This window comes from Suricata suricatta, chromosome 2 (genome assembly GCF_006229205.1).
Source record: "Suricata suricatta isolate VVHF042 chromosome 2, meerkat_22Aug2017_6uvM2_HiC, whole genome shotgun sequence".
NCBI classification, from domain to species: domain Eukaryota; kingdom Metazoa; phylum Chordata; class Mammalia; order Carnivora; family Herpestidae; genus Suricata; species Suricata suricatta.
Window position 1 is genome coordinate 53,854,259 of NC_043701.1, and position 23,207 is coordinate 53,877,465.

General features: G+C 43.3%; 1 protein-coding gene across 1 annotated transcript in view; it reads left to right on the forward strand.

Moving 5' to 3' along the window:
* Positions 1-753: 753 nt before the first annotated feature.
* Positions 754-23,207, forward strand: part of EGFR (epidermal growth factor receptor) — a 69,332-nt gene continuing 46,878 nt past the window's right edge. The window contains exons 1-11 of the mRNA XM_029926374.1: positions 754-897; positions 1,716-1,899; positions 5,333-5,467; positions 10,672-10,740; positions 11,609-11,727; positions 12,398-12,539; positions 14,339-14,455; positions 18,385-18,511; positions 18,614-18,687; positions 19,526-19,616; positions 22,797-22,996. Coding sequence (XP_029782234.1) covers positions 817-897; positions 1,716-1,899; positions 5,333-5,467; positions 10,672-10,740; positions 11,609-11,727; positions 12,398-12,539; positions 14,339-14,455; positions 18,385-18,511; positions 18,614-18,687; positions 19,526-19,616; positions 22,797-22,996 — 1,339 coding nt within the window. The 5' untranslated portion in view covers positions 754-816. The remainder of the gene's footprint in view (positions 898-1,715; positions 1,900-5,332; positions 5,468-10,671; positions 10,741-11,608; positions 11,728-12,397; positions 12,540-14,338; positions 14,456-18,384; positions 18,512-18,613; positions 18,688-19,525; positions 19,617-22,796; positions 22,997-23,207) is intronic.

The window sequence follows — 23,207 nt, forward strand, 5'->3', positions numbered from 1 at the left end:
TAAGTTACAACATGAGGGGGTTAAGCATGCCAAGGCAGGGTACAATTGCATCTGCCCCTGTGCAGGGTGGATTCTTGTAGAGTGTGGACAAGTAAAAGGATGTATTGGTTTCTTAGTACCTGAATGTGTTTTCAGTGCTGTGTTGCCATCTCATTATTTTCTAGACGTATAATTAGACCATTGACTTATTCTCTGATGCATTACTTTAGAAGAATATTTTTAATCTCTGGCCAGTTGAGTTTTGATTTACACTCTTGTCATTGATTCTAAGTTGTACAACATAGTGGTCAGAAAATATTGGCTGGTGTATGTTATGTTTGTAAATATCCTTTGGACACACAGTAATGTGATATTCTATCTTTTTCATAATGTAAAAAGTTCATTATGTAGTTATCAATTCAACTTTGTAATTATCTTATTACCTATTGATACATACATTTTTGTCTACCAAAGCTCTAAAAGACTGTTTTGTCTTTAAAGATGTTTATAGAATTTTCCCATTTCCCCTTGAATTTTTAACATTTTATAAGGATTTCATGCATTGTAGGAATGAGCTATCTTTTATTACGAACTGTACGTTAGGTAAACAAACATTTCTTGTCACATTTGTTTTGAGTGACCTTTTACCAGAATTTATATTATAAGTCACTCTCGAAAGGTTTGTTGAAATTTGTGAACATTTTTATTTCTGCGACTCTACCTGGCATTTCATGTGATATCTTTTTTTTTTTTTTTTTTTTTGCAGTTTGCCAAGGCACAAGTAACCGGCTCACCCAGTTGGGCACTTTTGAAGACCACTTTCTCAGCCTTCAGAGGATGTTCAATAACTGTGAGGTGGTCCTTGGGAATTTGGAAATCACCTACATGCAAAGGAATTACGACCTTTCCTTCTTAAAAGTTAGTGCGATGAATTTGACTGTCTTACCCAAATATGATAGAAGGAATATAAGTACATAAAGACCTTAACAGAATTTAACTGGAAGTCTGTTTGCTTTTGCGATGAAAATTACGGGCCAATTACGGGTTTTATCAAAAAGCCACTTCACCAGCTAGTATGAAGTTGTAGCTATGAAATCACGTCAAAGAGAAAGAGGCTAATAATCACAGACCCTGATATTAAACATTTAATCAGTACTTTAACTGTGGTATCCTGATATATTGGCTCTTAAAAAAAAAAAAAAGTCCTGCTTTGTAACATTTGCCTATTTCCTTAATGTAAATACTTCCACTCTGGTTGATTTCAGCAACACCACTTCACAAATTTCCCAACTATTTCTCAGTAGGGTCTAGGGAGGCAATAGGAGCACTGGGAAGGCATCAGATGTTGGCGATAGTTAAATTTTGGATTTGATTGGCCTCCTTCTGGGTTCCTTCCTTCCTCTCTTTCTTTTTTAATAAGAAAGCTCGCAAGACAGATATAAAGTGAATTAATAAAACATTTCCATTCTCTTCTGAGTATATTGAACACCGAGTAAAATGAGAGTCACAGCATTCCTAAATAATGCACATTACCCTTTATTATTGCAGGCTCAAGAAGTGAAAGTATAGGAGTCATCATAAATTCTGTCACCTCCCATGTCCCCACTGTAGTTATCTACATGCTTCATTTTTGTCAGTACTCACGTAGGTGCCCTGGGCTTTCTTGACCCATTTTAGATCTTGCATTCTTGACTTATGCATAAGAGAAATACCGTGTTTGTGTTTTCTCTCCTTAGACTATCCAGGAAGTTGCCGGCTATGTACTCATTGCCCTCAACACAGTGGAGAAGATTCCTTTGGAAAATCTGCAGATCATCCGAGGAAATGTGCTCTATGAAAACACCCACGCCTTATCCGTCTTATCCAACTACGGCACAAATAGAACCGGACTGCGGGAGCTGCCCATGAGAAATTTACACGGTGAGAGACCAGGGCACAGGGAGGCTGTGGTGCAGAGAGCTGCTCAGATGGTACTCAGCAAAACTGTCACTTTTTTTTAAAGTTTATTTATTTTGAAAAAGAGAGAGAGAGCATGAGCAAGGAAGGGGCAGAGAGAAAAAGGAGAGAGAGAGAGTCCCACACAGGCTCCATGCTGCCGCCACAGAGCCCCACACAGGGCTCAAGCTCACAAACCATGAGACCATGCCCTGAGCTGAAATCAAGAAGTTGGATGCTTATCTGATTGAACCACCCAGTCATCCCCTCAGCAAACCTGTCACTTTTCTTCATGCCACGAGAGAAGACTTTTGTTCATCAAATACAAATGTATTGAGTGCCAACTGTGTACAAGATACAGTAGATGGAAGTTTTTAGGAAGATGATAGCTGATTGGATGGTAAGGGAAGATTTAAGCCAGGTACCACTTCTCCTATGTTCATGGAAAAATATCCAGATGACCTGGGGCACCCCCTTCTCATCAGAACTGCAGAGGATGTGGGAAGGGTAAGGACTCTGGGGGCAGACTTTCTGTGCCAGCCTTACTACCTGCATTAAAAACCAACCCCTGTTTGCAACTGTTTTCAGAGTAATGCTGTTACACAGAAATTCACATCTAAGTTAAGGACAGGGAATGACGTGATTACAAAAGGAGTTTGAATTCGTATGAGTAGGACACTTGTGAAGACCCTCCGAGTGGAAACTAAGGAAGCTCATAGAAGAGACAGCAAGTGGATTTAAACAAAATTGAAGATAATGACAAGCGTGCCCTCACTATGTGGCAGGCGCAGTGCCGGTCATGTTAAATCAGGAACTTCATGCCCACCACCTCCCTTCAGAACAGGCGTTTAAACTCCCACCATTTTACACATAAAGAAACGGTGGCAAAGGAGCCCTCCTAAGGTCCCAAGTGAGTGAAGAGATGGCCAGAAATGGCCACCAAATGTCTTCCCCCAGAGTCCTCACCCTTCCCACGTGCTGTGCAGTTCTGATGGGAAGGGGGCCCACCAGGAAAGCAGGATGTGGGGGAGGGGGCGGTGACAGCAGAGAATGCATGACAGAGGGACTCCTGGGGACCGTGGAGGCCTGACTGCCGGTAGTGCTGGAAATCGCCAACACCTCCAATCCGGGGCTCACAAGCCACTGGCACACCACACGAGTGGGCCCCTGGGCTTGGCCATTCTATAAAACCACCCTAAGACCTAACACCCACCACTTCAGCTGCTCAGGGTGCCCACGCACCCGCTCTGTGTTTACTCGAGTACTAATTTGTGCTATTTACACATTTTGCGAAAGAGTACGTGCATTCGGCGTGCCTCAATCTGCCTGTCTGGCCTCGTGCTATCTCATGGTGACAGGCCGATGTGGTTAAGAGCGTGGACCCTGGAGCCAGATTGTCTGGGTCCCAGCCCCTGGCTCCATCACTCACCAGCCAGACGCCCCCGGAGCGGAATCTCTGTGTCTCAGTTTCCTCCTCTTTAAAAATGTGGATAGCAGCGGTAACACACTTGATACAGGTGTTGAGAAAATTAAGCAGATTACCATAGAAAAAGCATTTAGAAGTTATTCCTATTGTTGGTATTATTTCTGTGGTTGGCATGGGGTTGTATAAATGCAGATTAGTCAATGTTATTACATAATTATTGTGAATTTTTTAGTATTAAGTACTGTTATTTATAATTAACTCAGTGCTGACCACCAGGTATATAATCATGAAATAGTGAAAGTAAAAACAAAGAAATGACTGTCTCCAGACAGTTCACCTCGTTCTCTTCTAAGTTACCAGGCAGGGGCACCTGAATTGTCTGCCATCTTTGCTGCCTTCCTTTTACTTCTCGCAATTGCAGATTGTGGGAGCTCTGTAGGCCCACCGTGACCTTCCAAGGTGCTCTCTTTCATGCCACCATGCTCTGTTGTCCCGACTGTCACAGCAGCTTCGATGCCCCTAGTGTGTGTTTCCAGTTCTGACCTCTCATCAGAGATTCATCCTCTCGACTCTGGCCATCTCCTGGCTGAATGTTCTCTCTTGATGGCCTTGCTGTCATCTCTCGACTTTATACCCAAAGCTCCACAGTTTTGGGCCTCTAGACCTCCCAGCCTGCCTTCTACAATTCCTTTGTTCCCCACCATCCGCCAAAGAAAATGCTCGCCTATCTCAGGACACACTTTTGCTGCAGTTTTCTGCAGCCGGCTGCAGCCTCCCTCTGTGCTCCTCCACAGCCCGCTCCTGTCTGTTCTGGGGAATTCCATGCTTTCCAGCAGCCTCAGAGCTCTTCCTCAGGAAGCCCCTTCCTTTTCCAAGATGGTACTTTGTGCATGTGGCAGATCCAGATCTCCCTGCCTGGGGGGTGCTGGAGGCGGGGGCTGAGCATTATTTATGGATCTATACCTACAGAGAGTCCTCGGACCATTGCAAGAATTAATTGAGAGAATGTGTTTAAGGGTGTGTGTGTGGCTCAGTCGGTTAAGCCTTCCACTTCAGCTCAGGTCATGATCTCACAGTCCGTGGGTTCAAGCCCTGCATCGGGCTCTGTGCTGATAGCTTGGAGCTTGGAGCCTGCTTGGGATACTGTGTCTCCCTCTCTCTCTGCCCCTCCCCTGCACGCGCTCTGTCTCTCTCCATCTCTCAAAAATAAATAAATAAATAAACAAATAAACATGAAAAAAAAATTTTAAAGAGAATGTGTTTAAATCACCTAGCCGAGTACCTGGCCCTGTCGCGTAGCATGCAGGGTCTTCTGTGGCATGAGCTCATTCTGTGACCTGCCCTGCTCCCCTTGCCTGTCAGCCGGGAGACCTACTTCATCCTAGCAGAATCCACAGCTCCTGTTACAGTGTTTTGTGCAACGGTTTCTATCTCATGTCATCGATGCAACGCTCTCCCTTTCCTCACCCTTGAATTTTTTTAATCTGCCCCGATTGTTCATGTCCTTTGAAACCATCTTACAGCTTTTCACGCCATTTGCATTCCTAGTGTCCACCATCTTTTTATTATACATATGGATTCTCTTCAGGCCCCTTCACTGTCCTGCCGCTTTCTCCAGGGAGGAGCTCAGACGCAGCTCACAGCACTGCCCTCTCTCCTGACGTCCCCAGCCCACTGTGCATGACTGCCACGGCTCTGCCTTCCCGTCTGCCCCTTCACATCATCGTGCAGCTTCCTTCCTCCTCCCCATAGTTCTGAATTCTGATTGTTGATCAAAGGCCCATTTCCGGGTAGGCGGTGGGGTGGAACCTAACTCCTCCAAGGCACCATCATCAACTCATTTTTCAGCTGCCCCCACCAAAGCTCTATGGGGAGTTTCGTTTGGACACCGGCATTGGTTTGGTGGGACTCAAAATGTAGAGAAATGCATATGCACTTTGTGGGAGCATAAAGACACGGTGGGTGGCTGACCGAGGCTCTTTGCTCGTACAGAAATCCTGCAGGGCGCTGTGCGTTTCAGCAACAACCCTGTCCTCTGCAACGTGGAGACCATCCAGTGGCGAGATGTCGTTCACAGCGATTTCATAAGCAACATGTCGATGGACTTCCAGAACCACATGGGCAACTGTAAGTGTTCTACAGACAGCCCCTCTGCCCGGATCTCCTGTGCTGGGACAGAGCTGTAGTGTGTGTTGGGGGGGAGTGGGGGGGGTGCTGGAAAGCAGAGTCAATGTTTAAGTCACATTAATCTCAACCCCAACTAACTAGTAAACAGTTGATCTGCCCATGAGGAGAGCACTTATTTAAGACAGAGGGAAGGTCTGTTTCTGCAGATCACCCGCCCGGGACAGCTGAACCCTCGTGTGGCCATGAGTCCTGGCACGTGGGCTTCCCCCATCCTCGCTGGCAGAGTCAGGCCAAACTTCTGTGTACTTCAGACTTGCTGCTGAGCCTCAATGTGATGCCAGGCCTTCTGGAAGCACTAAGCTAACTTCCGCACTCCTACATGGAGCCCCAGGTTAGGGTGGGCACAGCACACAGGGCAGGAGTCTGTCTATATTCCCCCTAATGCCCATGACCTAGTCCCTGTCATTCATCAGTAAAGTGGCCCATGCCAGGGAGAGGCGGGCAGGGGGCCAGGCTGTAGGTCAAGGCCGCACCACTTGGCCCCCTGGCAGTGCTGTGTGGGAAACTCTGCAGACACTTGCCTGCGGTTACCAAGCTCCACTTAGCATCCCCCTTCCTGATCTACCTCAGCTTTCAGTCCTTTAAAATAAGAACCCATCACCATTTCCTGCTTCTCTATTTCTCTGAACTGTGCAGTGCATGCATGTTTTTGTTTTGGGTTTTTTGTTGTTGTTGTTTTTGTTTTCTTTGGTCTCAAAGACTTTGGAGCGCACTTGATCTTCAGAATTCACTGGAGCCCCTTGGTGGGGGTTTAATTTAATCTTACTGATTTGTTTGTTTGTTTATTGTGGTAAAATACCTTTAACATAAAATTTACCATCTCAACCATTTTTAAGTGTACAGTTCACCAGTATTAAGTACATTCACAGCGTGGTGCAATCGTCACCACCCTCCTCCGTTCTTCAAATCTCCTTTCATCTCATGAAACTAACACTCTGTCCCCATTAAACACGAATTCCCCATCCTCACCCCCAGCTCCTAGAAGCCACTATGCTACTTTCCGTCTCTGTGAGTGTGGCTGTTCTAGGGACCTCGTACAAGTGGAGTCACGGAGTATTTGACTAGCTTCTATCACTTATCATAACATCCACAAGTTCTTCCACGTTATAGCATACATCAGAACTTCTTCCCTTTCTATGGATGAACAATATTCCACTGCGTGTATATAGGTACTCACATCCCCCATGCTTTGTCTCTCCATGTGTTAGTTGGTGAGCTCTTGCATTACTTCTGTGTATTGACAATTATAAATAATGCTGCTATGAATGTGGGTTTTGAGCCCCTCTGTTTAATAAATAGATTATTCTGACACAGACTGAGCTTGGCACCTGCTGTGTTTGCAACAAAACTGAAAACTGTATCTTACCACATAAAATTTTGTATTATTCATGACATCATGGCTAACCTTTCCACAGCCATCTGATGGACATTGAGGAGGTTAAATTGTGCACATTTATAATGACAACAAAAACAAACACTGACACAGGAAGGCTGAGAGGCTTATACTGGTTTCCCATACATGAGGTCAGACAGCCCAAATGGCATATGTGCCCTCATCACACCAAGACCATGGGAAAGGGGTACCTGGGTGGCTCATCAGTTAATCATCCAACTTCGGCTCAGGTCATGATCTCATGGTTCATGGGTTCAAGCCAGGTGTCAGGCTCTGTGCTGACCACTAGCTCAGAGTCTGGAGCCTGTCATCAGATCCTGTGATTCCTTCTCTCTCTGACCCTTCCCTGCTCATGCTGTCATGCTCGCGCTCGCTCTCTCTCTCTCTCTCTCTCTCTCTCTCAAAAATAAGTAAAAACATTAAAAAAAAAAAGACCATGGGAAAGACCCTGAAGTGTTGGGAAGGAAGAATGACAGGTGCACGCAATAACAAGATTCAAATACGACAAAGCTACAAACTGATATGATACTGAGTTAAGAATAAACATGTAAGAATAAGCCACTGATAATGTAAGAGAAAGACAGTAAGAATAAGCCTTGCTAAATTAAATGTCCATAAAGAAATGACATTTTAAGCAAATAAGGGAAGAATTCATTATCTACATAATCTACAATAAATTGTTCCAGAATGATTTAACTATTAAGGAGAAAATATCAAAGCAACAGAACTATAATGCTTTTTAAAAAGGAACACCATTTCCCTGCTGTCCTCATTAATTCCCCGACAGGGACAAGTTGAGGGGCCTGCCACTCCCCTGCTGGAAAGGGGAACCCTGCCCTTTGCCAACGCTTTTCAGGCCACACATGCCCTCTGAGAACTTGTCTCATTAAATTTTTATCCCCAAAATCTCATAAGGTGATTTAAGTATTTTATGGACGATGGATTTGAGATTCAGAAAGGTTACCCAGGGTGCCCTTATATTATGTTATTGTTGGTGTGGTTTGGTAATTGAAGTTGTATCAGGTGGGTTTACTTAAGAGGAAACTAAAATAAATCAATCACCCACTTTGTACACCCATAGCAATTCCGAATCATATGATATGTAATAAATTACTGAATATATATGTAAGTGCTAGAAGGAAACATAAAGATGAGTATGTATAATATCAAGTTGGAGAAAAGCCAGTCAGACACCATAAACTTTCATGGAAAAAAATGTTAAAGATAAACAGGAAAATATTGTGGATCATCTGCTTGCCTTGAAAAGGGCTAATATTCTTGAAAATAAAAACTGTATAAAGTAGTCTTAAGAATCCCAAGAAAAAAGCGAACCTCCCAATAAAAGAAAAATGGGCCAAAGATGTGAACAGTTTGTACCCCCCGCCCCGCTCCACACACAAGATGGCCAAGAAATAAAGTAAGAAGTTATTTTTTATTGTAATTTTTGAAAGGTCAAGATAAAATAAAGAAATGTCATTTTTGCCTTTGCTAAAAATTTGGATTCCTTATTTATTTTTAGGTACCCAGATCAGGAAGGGTGTGGAGAAGCAGAAATTCTCGTATTCTTCTTATGGGCATATAAATTAATAAAACATGGTCAGGGATAGAATTTTGGCAATATGTATTAAAGCTTTAAAGTATGCATCCCCCTCCCGACCTATGAACTTCATGTCTAGGAATAATAAGAAAAAAACAATAAAGGGAATGAAAATTATAGGATACAGAAAAATATTTTTGTACAAAAATATTCCTTGCAGCTTTATTTATAATGGATTTTGGAAACAACTTAGATATCTAAAAATAAGAGCTTGACTAAAGAAATTATAGTACAGTCATGCCAGTAAAAATCATACTTAGGTAGAAGGATATTTAAAGGCATGGAAAAATTGTCATAACATTTTATTAGCTTTTTAAAAGTCATGATACAGTGAATAGTGTGACATCAATTCTTTTTTTTTTTAATATAACTTATTGTCAAGTTGGCTAACATATGGTATATACAGTGTGCTCTTGGCTTGGGGAGTAGATTCCCATGATTCATTGCTTATATACAACACCCAGTGCTCATCCCAAGTGCCCTCCTCAATGCCCATCGCCCATTTTCTCCTCTCCTCTGCCCTACCCCACATTAACCCTCAGTTTGTTCTTTGTATTTAAGAGTCTCTTATGGTTTGCCTCCCTCCCTCTCTGTTTGAAATGATTTTTCCCCCTTCCCTTTTCCCGTGGTCCTCTGTTAAGCTTCTCAAATGTGTGACATCAGTCCTTATATATACATATATGTATAGATTACTTCTGGATGATTCTCATTTCTTCCTTTTGTTTTTTTCTGTTGCTGCCCATATTTTATATAATGTGCCTGCATTTCTCTCTCTCTCCCTCCCTCTCTCCCTCTGTCATGGGGAGTTCATAATAGAATTATAGGCAAACTTTGATTCATTGGTTGGCAGATGTTTTCTCTGATACAGGAAGATGCCATTAAGCATTTTTATTTTAAGTATTTTTGTTTTATAAACCTATTGCGTGCTTATAATAGAAATTTGAGAACTATAAGGAGTATATGGTAAAAAGTAAAACTAACATATTGCTGTACAGACCCAACCACCTTTAACATTGCTGTGTACCGCTTCTGTTCTTTCCATTCTTCTTCCTGTCTCTGTTTCTGTCTCTTTGTCTCTCTCTTCTTCACAATGCACAGCCCACACTGTGCATTTGGAGTTTGGCCTTACCATCTCTCATGATTCTAAAGAGTATGGGCATTTTATTGATGCCTTTCATTACAGGGGTGATTGTAAAGATTTTCAGTCTCATTAAAGGGCTGTCCTGGCTCCACAGTAACTTGGGAAATCATTAGCTCTTCCATTTGAAATCCAAATTCTGCTAGGAATTAAATTCTCCCTGACTGCAGAAGACTTCGGGACACATATGAACTCCTTTTGGTTACATCTCTTTGCAGGGAAAGGTACTTTCATGGCTGATCTTTTCTAAACAAGCTTGGTGGTCAATCTGTTCTCTGTATACAGATAGAGCTATAGCTTTGGTCTTCAGGCATCTCCACGCTAATAAAAACAAAACCCAACTAATAAGATTAAAAGCCTTTGTGGCTTTAATATGTAGTTGATCATTTATAAAAACTGCAAAAACTGATTGGTCGACTGCAAATACTTCCAGACAGTAGCTTACAAATCAACAGCTGAGGTTTAGCTAATCAGCAAGGTGGTGTACGCTGTGAACAGTTGACCCTTTGTGCAGTGTTTGGTGCCTCTGTCTGGCTTGGGATCTAGTGTTTATTTGCAGGACCCCATCTCCCCCAGGATCACTGACTCACTCCCTCAGTCACTCGAAAGTGACATAGTGAGAATGTAGTGGGTGCATACCAGCCCCACCAGATTAGACACCCTTAGCATCCTGGGAGAAGCTGGAAAATTCTCCAAGCCTAAACAAATATGGGAAACTGGACCACTGAATTCATTTGAATCCCAGTCTTCATGGCCTGTGGCAAGTCAATAATTACTCTCTGCCTCTGTTTCTACAGCTGAAATGTAAATAAAAGCAGAACGTGGTTCATCTTTTTCTTTTTCTTATGAAAGTCTTTTGAATCATCTTACAAACCAACCAGCAAATAAATAGAGAATAAGAAATTTGAAAGTCATTCCTTGTTTCTAGAACATCATCTTGCTCAAGGGCTTGGGCAGATTGTCATCATGTTTGCTTCCTCTGAGATACAAATTTAACTATTACCTTTATGTTTTAGGCCAAAAGTGTGATCCAGGCTGTCCCAATGGAAGTTGCTGGGGTCCGGGAACGGAGAATTGCCAGAAATGTGAGTCAGCAAACAGAATTTTGGATAAATGTGTGCCCACCTTTCCCCTTATACTTAGTGAACCATATGTTTTCCCTTTGAAGACTCACAGACGTAGTGAGGCCAGATACGCACAGTTATGGGAACCACATTCTTGCAAATCTCCCTGTATGTGGGTAATCCAGCATGGGCTCCTTGGGGCATTCCAGCCTGTCATGAGTGAGTGAAAGCCAGCCATGCACACCTAGCCATTCTCTCTGAGCAAAAACATTTGGCAGAATTTCCTGGGAACGGAAGACTTGCCCATGTTACCTGAGTGTCACAACACTTCTTATTTTCTCTCGCTTGGGGGCCCACCTACCCAGAAGCAGGAGCAATCTTCTCTGGAGGATTTTTTTGCAGGAATCCTAGTTTAGGAGCATGGATGGCCAAGGAATCTGGGGACCTGTCACCTTAAAAGTTCACTATCTGCCCTTCAGTTTAATTGTGATGTGATGATTTTGTCCTTCCTTTGAAACACTACTTTCTGGCAGGCACTTCTGTTATTTGCTGTGCTTTCCATATCATGAACATCTCCATTGTAACTAGCATGTAATTATTGAGTAGGTCCAGAAGACTAGACTTGATCTGGTTAGTTCTCCTAAGTGATTAAAAATAAGTAGAAAACAGAGGTGCAATAAAGAAAGGTCATGATTCAGTGTTATTAGGCAGAACGGGAATGTTTGGGAACTTGAAAGAGCCGAGGAATCCCTACATCCATCACCTGGTTCACATTTTCATCTGCCGTTTGCAAGCACTCTGCAAGGTTCCTGCAAAATGACATTCCCTAGCTCTTCACCTTCATCTTCCCTGGCTCTTCAGCTCACAGGTGACTTTTGCTCCTTTTCAGTGACCAAAATCATCTGCGCCCAGCAGTGTTCGGGGCGCTGCCGCGGCAGGTCCCCCAGCGACTGCTGCCATAACCAGTGTGCCGCTGGCTGCACAGGGCCCCGTGAAAGCGACTGCCTGGTAAGACCCACCCCTCCCCCAGCCTGACCCCAGATCTTGTATCGTCCTGCCTTCACCACTTACCTTGTGACTTCAGGCAAATTATGTGACCCCTCTGTGTCTCGGTTTCCTGACCTGACTATGATGGATGGCAAATACCTACCTGTTAGATGATTTAAATGACACAGTGCACGTGGCATGCATAACCGGGACCTGGGCATAGAATGGGCATCAGAATAAATAGGAGCTGTCTGGGGTTAATGTTTATTTTTGGCCAGCAGTGCTGTTCTCAAATCTTTATTGCTCCCTGTCAGTCCCAGTATAAACCTATGGAGCTGATTTCGTAAGGCCAACCTATGTACAGAGACATTATGAAACACATCCAGAGCCACACAGACCTCAGCATGGCTTGGGGCTACATTTGGATCTTCTAACCGAGTCCCTCTGCTCTTCCCACCACAGCTCAGAGCCTCTGCCTACTCTCCCCACCCCCCTACCGACAAAAGGTCTTTCTGACTCTACTGAAAGTACTTTGCTAGTTTTTTTTGTTTTTTAGTTTTGTGTTTGTTTTTGTTTTTGCTTTAATCAAATTCCTGAACATTAAGAGCTGTAATCTGAGCTTTCAGCAGAGACTTGACACCGTGTAAGCATCCTTACCAGCTTGACCAGTGCATGTCCCTCCTGTGAACAGGTCTGCCGCAAGTTCCGGGATGAAGCCACGTGCAAAGACACCTGCCCGCCACTCATGCTCTACAACCCCACCACCTACCAGATGGACGTCAACCCAGAGGGAAAATACAGCTTCGGCGCCACCTGCGTGAAGAAATGCCCCCGTAAGTTCATCACATGCAAAACCCTTTCAGTTATCAGACATCCATTTCCTATTCTGTTTCCTACTGGAATCCTTGAGTCCCTCTGTCTTGGGTAATCTTTTTGTTCGTAGGTTTGCCTCGCTGTCAGGCAGATGACCGTAGGCCTGTCCAACTGTATAGTTGGGACACTGCCGTAGGTGACAGGCGATGCCTGGTGCCCTGTTCGCCAGCATCAGTTTTTGGGTCCATAGTGGCCAGGACAAGAAACATACCCTGGGACCGACGTTGAGCTGAAGTGGTCCAGAATATTCAGCCGTCTGATTGGCCCAAACCCACACACATTGGGCCATTTCACTGTTTAGCTCTTGTCCCCAGTAGAGCAAAGTTAGAGAGTGTCACAAGACACCCCTTTTTTAGTGGTTAAAATCCTGGTCAAAATTGTGCCTCTTTGGGGTTCTGACACTGCACAGGAGGGATTTTACGTGTTGGTTGGTTTTGTTTTAATTGTTTTGGATTGGGTTTTGCTTTTTTGTATTTGCTTTTTACAGATGGCTACAGTGTTCAGGGAAATGGTGATATGAATTATGTCCTAATAGAGAAAGTGCAGAGTGATCTAATTAAAGAGCTTTAGAAACCATTCCTAATGTCTATGAAGGGAAATTAACTAAGAGAAAAAGGTTGTAGGCACCATTATGAGGGGCACCATTGCCCTACCAGATTCATGGACATGAGAACTTTTAAATTCTATACAGAAAAAATAAGACACAAATTGAACAGTACACCATTGTAATGGAACTAACTGACTAGAATTTCTAAAAATTGCCACAATTATGACACAGGGATCATCTTTGAAAGAGGGCTTACTAGGTAGAGTTTAAAACTCCACAGGAAAACAGGGTGCCTGAGTGACTCAGTCGGTTACGCGTCCAACTTCAGCTCAGGTCACAATCTCAGGGTCAGTGAGTTCGAGCCCCGTGTCAGGCTCTGTGCTGACAGGTCAGAAGCCTAGAGCCTGCTTTAGATTTTGTGTCTCCCTCGCTCTCTGCCCCACCCCCACTCATGTTCTGCCTCTCTGTCTCTTTCAAAAATAAATAAACATTAAAAAAATTTGAAAATCCACAGGAAAACAGAACCTGACAGAAAAGCAGACAACTTACAGAAAGAAAAATTAGAAATATCCAGGAAATCTGTGTCAGGACATAGTGGGGGAAGTCAAACCAGGAACACATAGAGCTCCAAAAAATATTAATATTTGCATTAATGTTAATGTAAATAAGTTAAGTCAATGTGAGGGGAGGCTTGGAAGAGGACCCACGTGCCCGGCTTGATGCATCACTGGTGGTGGTACCAGCCCTCAGCATAGGGACAAGACCCCAGAGGGAAACATGTCAGCCACACAAATTATACACATCTTAAAATGGGGCAGCTTCGGTGGAAGAGCAGGCTTTGGTCAAGGTCACCTAGTTTTTAATAAGTATTCGAGCTTTAACCATAGCCTAAAGGTAGACCATTCAGAAAAATGAGCTGTGAAGAGATGTTTCTAAACTTGTGAGCAGACGCCAGGTTCTACCCAACACGTCCGTCTCCTACCGTGCTGAAATCTATTTCTCCATACCGTGGCTGGATAAGCTGTTCAAAACTCTTGAACTCGATTTCTTTTCTGTTTGCAGCCTTTCATTCTTTGTCCTTAAGGTAAATAAAAGCAGAGGGTGATAGGTCCCTTTCATCAGCCCCTTTGTAGGAGGCTAGGAGACAATTGTGGGAGGACTGGAAACACCTGGTGCTGCTTTCACCACCTTCTTTTCCTGGTCTCTCCCCAGGTAACTACGTGGTGACAGACCACGGTTCGTGTGTCCGTGCCTGCAGTTCTGACAGCTATGAGGTGGAGGAAGATGGCGTCCGCAAGTGTAAAAAGTGTGAGGGGCCTTGCCGTAAAGGTAGGAGGCCTGCACGGTGTGGGGCGAGGCTTTCTCCCTACTCATGAAGCTAGGGGGCGGGGTTCACCCTACCTCCACCAAACCCCCTCGGCATCAGACTTGGAAGAGACTTGAGCAAATCTCTTTCTTCAAGCTCGGATATTCGTTCCTTCATACTGTGCCCTATTCTTGGAGTATCCTTAATACCAATGTCCTCCTAGTTCAAGTTTTATTTTATCATTTTTATAAAAGTTTTTGAACCCCAGAACATTGTAAGTATAGTGCAGTGAACACCCATATATGAATTTGCCACTGGTCAGTGTTTTGCCACATGGCTTTCACTGTCTCAATATTTGTGTGTATGTGTGTGTACATATGTGTATGTGTGCATGCATGGGTGAAATTGTTTTCTGATCTATAGAACAGTTACAAATACTGTAACACTTCACCCCGACATCTGTCAGCATATTTTCTTACAAAGGGGGCCATTCTCCTAAGTAAGGAAAGACAGGTTCACACTCAGGATTCAGGATTTTTTAACATCAACTCAATACTCTGTTCTAGGATTGTTTAGTTCAGACTTCCCCATTCTGTCCCAATTAAGTCATTTTTAGCTGCTCTTCAAGCCAGACCTCAATGAACGATCATGGGTTTCATGTAGCTATCCTGCCCCCATTTTCTTCATTAATTGATGGCAGCAGTTCAGCTCCCCTCCCCCACTTGCTTTCCTTCTGTCTTCTGTGACCTGATATGAAGAGTCTAGGCCAGGTATGTTGCAGAAGGTCCCTCAGTTTACCTTCACTGGATGTTCTTCCTCATGGTTGCTTTCATGTTGAACTTTTTTCAGGCAGAAACATTGCCTATGTCGTATTGATTTCCTCTCATTGTCTCACAGCAAGTGACATACGATGCCATTTTATTTCATTACTAATGATGACAAACCAGAAAAGATTTTTTTAGTGGTTGTAATACAGTGATTTCCTATTTCTGTCATTTCTTCTTTTATTAGTTGGCATTCTTCTAAAAAAATTTTTTTAGTTCCTACATGAACTTGTGGAATTCTTCTTTATTCAGTTTCTTCTCATTCATTCCTGTCATTCATTTGGGTGCTCAGATTAGCTCAACATGTGGCTAGCAGGAGCCTTTCCACCTGGTGCCTGTATCCCAATCATGTCTTCTACCCGAAAACTACTGTCTACCGTCTTTTGCTTCTTAAACTTAATATATCCTGGAAATCATTCTGTTTAAGTCCTGCACATCTCCATTCTGTAGTGCAGCTGCATAGGCTTCACTCTGTGGCTATGACAGAATTTTTTCAACAGGTGTCCCTTTATGTGCTCATGTTGATTATTCCACTATTTTGGTGTTACAGACAACACCTCAGTGCACCGCTGCCTACCTCATTATCCACAGGTACTGTCTTCCCTGTGCAGCCATCTGTCTTTTCAGTTGAAACTGATCGCTCCCCTTTCTGCTCTTATAGACATTTAATGCATGTTCTCCCTGGGGCCGACATAGCCTCCGTGCCATTGAAGCCTCCCAACACCTCTGGGAAGTCTGTGTTATCATGATCCCCATTCTACAGATGAGGACGCTGAATAACAGAGTCTAAATCACTTGCCCAAGTTTCAGCAGCTAAGACTAACAGCCAAGATTTGAAGTTCATGCAAGCTTGGTCCCAAGCCAGACCCATGAGCTCATCAGCTGGGTTCATGTCTTCCTGGTCTTATAACCCTTGTGGACCAGGCGGGTCAGTGCCCTGATGGATGAGTAGCCTCTGGCTTCAGGAAGAGGATGTTGGCAGAGGAGACATAGAAGGAGAAAAATAAGCATGTGAGGCAGTGGCTGGCACAGAGGGAGAAAAAGAGAAGAGTCCACCGAGGAGAGAAAGGGTTACTGTCAGCATCCTCACATGGACTCATACAATCAGAGATGGCTTGGGCTTGGCTTTGTTCATTTTGTGTTCAATAAACAGTTTGATTCTCCTATAATTATTCTGACCAATTTTTCTGCACATCCCCAATTCAGATACATTCAGGTATAGGGCAGTACCCCTGGGTAAGGATGGCAGTGCCAGGAAAGTCTAGGGGTGAATACATAATTTATCTCTGACTTTAGGAATTAAAGGAGCTCTGCCCCCACTATTACACACAAGCAGAGAGAGAGAGAGAAAATGAATATTCTCTCAAATGCATGGAATTCTCTGCCAGACCTGTAATGAAATGGGAAGTCCTTATATGGTCACCTCATTCTCCATTGTCAGCCAGACCCTGTGAATCCTAAGGAAACCTGGCAATCCCCAATCCCACAATGTGTTAGGTGCAGCACAGGAAGGTTTGAATGAGCTGTTCGACAGAGGAGTCCTTAGAGCAGCTCCCCAGAGCAGAGAGGAGGCTGGCACCCAGAGTGAGCCCAGAGACCCAGTGGACATTCTTGGCCACCAGAGTCGGCGGTGGAAGGTTCCTCTGCAACAAAGAGCTCCCAATGGGAGCAGAGTACAGAGGCGGGCGGTGGGAGAGCAGGGCTTGACTGCACCCCTTAGAAGTCCAAGGGGAGGACAGGAAAGGACCTTATCTTAAACAGTGAAATTTTCAGTGATTGTATTTCAAAGCCAAGATAAGTCTGGAAGATAGGTACCAAAATTTCTCTGCAAATTCTAGATGGAGAATTACAACAGATAAATATGGGCTTTAGGGTGGAGATGGCCTTTGAGATGGAAATTTAGGAGTGGATATAAATTAATAAATGGGCTCAGAGTGTGCAAAAAGGCATCTGAGACTGATGTAGCAATAGGACACAGATCAAAGCATGTGGCTCAAGTAAACACAGGGGCAGAAAAAGCAGTTTATCTGATAAGAGTCATTACAGTATTCCCCATGTTGTAATATCAGACAGCCATTAACAATCATGTTCAATGAATAGTTTCGATGATCTGAGGACTGTTCACATCAGAATAAGTGAAGGAAAACACAAATCTGTTGTGACGCCACCATGGAAGATAGCTGGAAGGAACACTTTTCAAAATATCCCACAGTGGAACTTCTGGTCATTTTGGTCCTGTTTTTCAACAGCCCCAAATGAATGTACCTTACTCTTTCTAATTAAAAAAAAAATATATATATATATATATATGTATGTATATGTGCCCATTGTTTCTTTAAGACAGACGACAGGGGCGCCTGGGTGACTCAGTCAATTAAGCATCCGGCTTTGGCTCAGGTCATGATCTCATGGTTCATCGGTTCGAGCCCCGCGTCGGGCTCTGTGCTGACAGCTCAGAGCCTGGAGCCTGTCTTCAGATCCTGTGTTTCCCTCTCTCTCTGACTCTTCTCTGCTCATGCTGTCTCTCTCTCTCTCTCTCAGAAATAAATAAAAACATTAAAAAAAAAAGAAGGATCTTGTCTTTAAAAAAAAAGATAAAAAAAGACAGACGACAAAGCTGCAACCAGGTTACAACAAGGAAAGGTGTTGAGTTTTAGGGGAATGCCCTGATGAGAGCTGGGCAGAGGCTGTGCTGGCAGCAGCAGGTGGATTGCCAAGACACTAACCAGAGGAAGCAAGAGTAGTTAAGGGCAATTAGACTAAGGGACACCTGGGTGGTTCGGTCCGTCAAGCATCTAACTCTGGCTCACGTCATGATCTCGCAGTTTGTGAATTCGAGCCCCATGTCGAGCTCTGTGCTGACAGCATCGTGTACCCAAATCCAGTTGAGGGCAGCAACGGCAATCACTGAGGACAGAATCACCTTCTCTAACCACATAACTCCAAGTCCTGCCACAGTTAACAGTCCCCAGCCGTCCTCCGTGAATATTTGTTGAATGAATGAATGATAGCGCGGCACTGATAAGCTCATGACTATAGTTCCTTCCCACTTCCCTTGGCCTGTAGAACCCTAGCTACTCTTAATCCAACATATGTGGATGGAATAAACATTTCCCTTCTCTTTACAGTTTGTAATGGAATAGGAATCGGTGAATTTAAAGACACACTTTCCATAAATGCTACAAATATTAAACACTTCAAAAACTGCACATCAATCAGTGGAGATCTTCATATCCTACCAGTAGCATTTAGAGGGTAAGTAACAGATTAAGTCACCAGTAGAGAGAAACATAAAATCCACTTTGTTCACTGGTAGAGATTGTTAATCAATAATCATTTCGTTGCTTTGTTTTTCAGTGACTCCTTCACACGCACTCCACCTCTAGATCCAAAGGAACTGGATATTCTAAGAACTGTAAAGGAAATAACAGGTGTGTGCTGCTAACATATCACATGAACAAAAATAGGAAATCGGTGTTTTATAGAGAGCTTATAGATGTATTCTCTTATTTCTCAGCATGAAAACATCCTTCCAAACTCCTACCAGTAATGACTAATGAGTTCTTTGATCATTTTCACAAATGCAATTTCCCCTGCATGTGAGGGGTGAACACTTCAATCAAAGACTTGAGTCATTCCATTTTTGCATGAATGTGGTTAACCCCTTGTCTCCTTGGCTCCAGCCAGCTGTCCTGATGGCCCAATGACTTTCATGGGTAGAAAGAAAAGAAAGGCAGAGTGCTAAGGGACTAGCAGACACTCTTAAGCCTCATAGACTGGACTTCACGTCCCTGTTCAGCTACCAGCAAGCATTTGGTCCGTGACTCCCATCAGAGCTCTACTGCCTTCATCCCTAAAAAGGGAATAATTAGACCTAAGTAATAAGATTGTTTGGAAGTGTGGAATTAAGTAAGGAAAATCTGTGAATCTCCTTCTGTGTAATAACCGCTCAAGACATGGCAGTTGTCATCAAGTTTGGATCATCAGATATGGAGCCCAGCAAGGCTGTCAGGGCTGCGGCACCATGGAACAGCCCTTGGGGATTTTGGGTGGTGGGGGACGGAGGATTCCATGGGAGGGGCAGGATGCCCACTGTAGAGTTGTGCCTTGGCTTGTATCTACATGTAGGTTGGGTAAAGACAAGACAAAGAAGCCAATCGGATGTTTGCCTTTCTTGCTGCCATTACAGTCTCTTGAGAATCCTAAAACATCTCATAAAAAAGAACTCTATACACGGTGTGTATCTGAGACTTCCTTCTGCCTTTGTAGGATTTTTGCTGATTCAGGCCTGGCCTGAAAACAGGACTGACCTCCATGCTTTTGAGAACCTAGAAATCATACGTGGGAGAACAAAGCAACAGTAAGTTGACCCAAGCCAAAGTCTGGTAGATTTAAAAACAATTTTCTTTTCTTTTTTTAATGTTTTATTTTACATTTATTTATTTTTGAAAGACAGAGAGATACAGAGCATGAACAGGGGAGGGGCAGAAAGAGAAAGAGACACAGAATCCGAAGCAGGCTCAAGGCTCTGAGCTAGCAGTCTGCACAGAGCCCGACACAGGGCTCAAACCCACGAACCGTGAGATCATGACCTGAGCTGAAGTCAGATACTCAACCGACTGAGCTACCCAGGCGTCCCCAACAATTTTCTTTCCAATAAGACCTACGGAAGAGCTTGAAATTAGGCTTATACAATTGCACAAAGATCCTACAGAGAGCTGCTGTCTGTCCCCCAGCCAGCTTCCCCAGTTGTTAACATCTCACCTATGCACAGCATGAGAGGAAAAGGAAGGAATTAGCATCAGTGCAGTACTGTTGACTCCACCACCAGACATCACTCCTATGTCACCAGTTTGCCTGTGAATGCCATGCAGCAGTGTGTGGTCCAGGACCCTGCCCTACACTTAGTTGTTATGTCTCCTTAGTCCCTTCCAATCTGTAACAGTTCCTGAGTCATGTCTTGTCATTAATGCCCTTGACACTTATAAAAAGTCCTGCTCAAGCATTTTGTAGAATGGCTGATGTTTTCTCATGATTTCATGGAGGTTATGCGTGTTTTGGTAAGAAGAGCACTGAGGTGATATGTCCTTATGAGTACACCCCATCAGAGGGAGCTGACAGACTTTTTAATAAATGATTTGTTCAGGGTTTCCACTTTTCCAACTCTAACAGTCATACACTCACATTGAAGCATCTTGAATATAGTTAAGAGTCGTTACAAGTTTGCGGTGAGGAAGAGTTTGAAAATTTCTTTGTCAGACCTGCCTTGGAAACAGTCTGATGCTGGGAACTATTACTCATTAATTGTTTTTCAAAATGACTGCATAGTATCATTCAATATTAAAGAAAATCATAGGATGCCTGCTCTGGTTACACGTCCTACTCTTGATTTCGGCTCAGGTCACATATGATCTCACAGATCGTGAGTTCGAGCCCCACGTCAGGCTCTGCACTGACAGATTCTCTTTCTACCCCTCCCTTGCTCATGTGAACTCTCTCTTTCTCTCTCTCAAAAGAAATGGTATTAAAGAAAATAAGAATACAGTACACATAAAGTATATACTACTTTTTAAAAACATTCTTAGGTGTGCATCTCTGACACTAACTGTTGCTTCCTAGAAAGACTCCTTTGTTCTGAGTTCTCAAGAACACATCTTTTGCCCAAGATTCATACAGCAACAAGAGATTTAGATCCATTTTCTTGAGTGACTGGCAAGTACCATTTGGCTAAGGTTTATGAATTTACACAAAATTAGAATTAGTTTTTCACCTTTTCACATTTCATGGGAAGTCCAGGAATACACAGTCCCTACTGGGGCAGAGTGGTCGCTGGCTCCAGGTATAGCTCAACAGAGCCTGGTCTGCCCCACAAGGAAGACACCAGCTTTGTCCCAGTGCGTAGGCTTCTGTGGGCACATGTTGAGAGAGAATTCCTGAACAGTAGAGCTACAGGTCTTCAACAGAGGCTCCTGGCTTTCCACTGGAGCCAGGTTGTGGGAAGGGAGAAGGAGGAAAGGGTCAGGAGAGAAAGAGAAACAAGGAGAGGAAGGGTCTCCACATTCAATTTTTGGCATCTCCTGCCTGATGTCTCCTCATTCAGTGCTGCCTTAGCTGGTCCATTCCTTGCCCTGGTATCCAATGAGCTTCCTAAAAATGCAACTCTCTTTCCTGTGGTTTCCCATCATTTGCAGACAACAACCAAGCTCAAGATGTCCTAGGTTTTCTGTGCTCTAGACTCTTCCATCCTCATCAGACCCCTTGCCCAAGCCTCCTTCCCTCCAGGTTTCTACTCCAGTGGTAGCTCCTGGTTCCTAGCACCCATCAGGTGCTTTCTTGCCTTCCTGTTCCTCCTGGTGGTTCAGGATTTCCCTCCTTTTAGTCTGAATTACTTTTATCCAGTCACTTGATGAAAATATGTTGGTAGCTTTATAGAGTTTTAGCACAGATTTGGGTGGTTCAGATGTTTGTTCAGTATACGGATGGATGGGTAAATGGATGGATTGGTGGATCAGTGGGTCAGTGGATGGATGGATAGATAGCTGAGTGGATGGATGGTTGGATGAATCCATGAAAGAGTGGATAGATGAGTGGCTAGATGGATGGATGGGTGGATGCATAGATGATAGGATGGAAGTGTGGATAGCTGGATGAATGGATGGATAGATAGATAGATAGATAGATAGATAGATAGATAGATAGATAGATAGAGATAGATAGATAGATAGATAGATAGATAGATAGATAGATAGATAAAATGGATAGGTAGAAATATAGATGGATGGAAATATGCATGCCTAGATAAGTAGATAGACAAATGGATTGATAGATGGGTGAGTAGATGGATGATAGATGAATTAGCAGGTGAATGGATGGAAAAAATGAATGTATGATTTTTGAGGCGTATTTGGATATTTGAGGCATTAGAACATGCTCTCAGGGCACCTGAGTGGCTCTGTCAGTTAAGTGTCCAACTATCAATCAACTCAAGTCATGATCTCACAGTTTGTGAGTTCAAGCCCTGCATCAGGTTCTGTGCTGACAGTGTGGAGCCTGCTTGGGATTCCCTCTCTCCCTCTCTCTGCTCCTCCCCCATACATTCTCTCTCTCTCTCTCTCTCTCTCTCTCTCTCTCTCTCTCTCTCTCTCTGTGTCTCTCTCTCTGTCTCTCTGTCTCTCTCTCTCTCTCTCTCTGTTATTCTCTCATTCTCTCAAAATAAATAAGTAAACATTAAAAAAAAAAAGATGCTCTTCAATTCCGAGGCCAAAAAAACACGTAGTAAGTAAAATAATGATGTTAACATTTAGTCACCTTCAGTATTCCACTGGGGTTAAAGATGTAAATGAACAAGGAACTAGGTTTTCCCTGGAGGACCTTAAAAAAAATCTCTTGTCATTTTCAAAAGTTGCAATATGACTTACAATCACTGGGAGGAGGCTTGTAGTAAATATAAGGTGATCCAGAAGAAAATAAAACTAAGGCTTTTAGTGATACGATTTTTTCCTCATTTTTCACAATGTTATTTTTCTTCCCTCCACTGTAGTGGTCAGTTTTCTCTTGCGGTCGTTGGCCTGGACATAACGTCCTTGGGATTACGTTCCCTCAAGGAGATAAGTGATGGAGATGTGATCATTTCAGGAAACCAAAAATTGTGCTATGCAAATACAATACACTGGAAAAAACTGTTTGGGACTCCAAGTCAGAAAACCAAAATTATAAACAACAAGGATGAAAAAGGCTGCAGTAAGTAATCACTTTGGTTGATCATGCAGATGGTTCACATGGGTCATTTATGTTACTTTAGAAAATTCCCAAACACTTAAATTACATTTTTCATTCCTAAAGAAGCAGATTAAAAGAAATCTGTATAGTCCTTCAATGTGAAGTTATCATGGACAGTTCATTGGAATTGTTTCCAGATCATTCACATTTCATTTAATGAATTAGCCTTGAG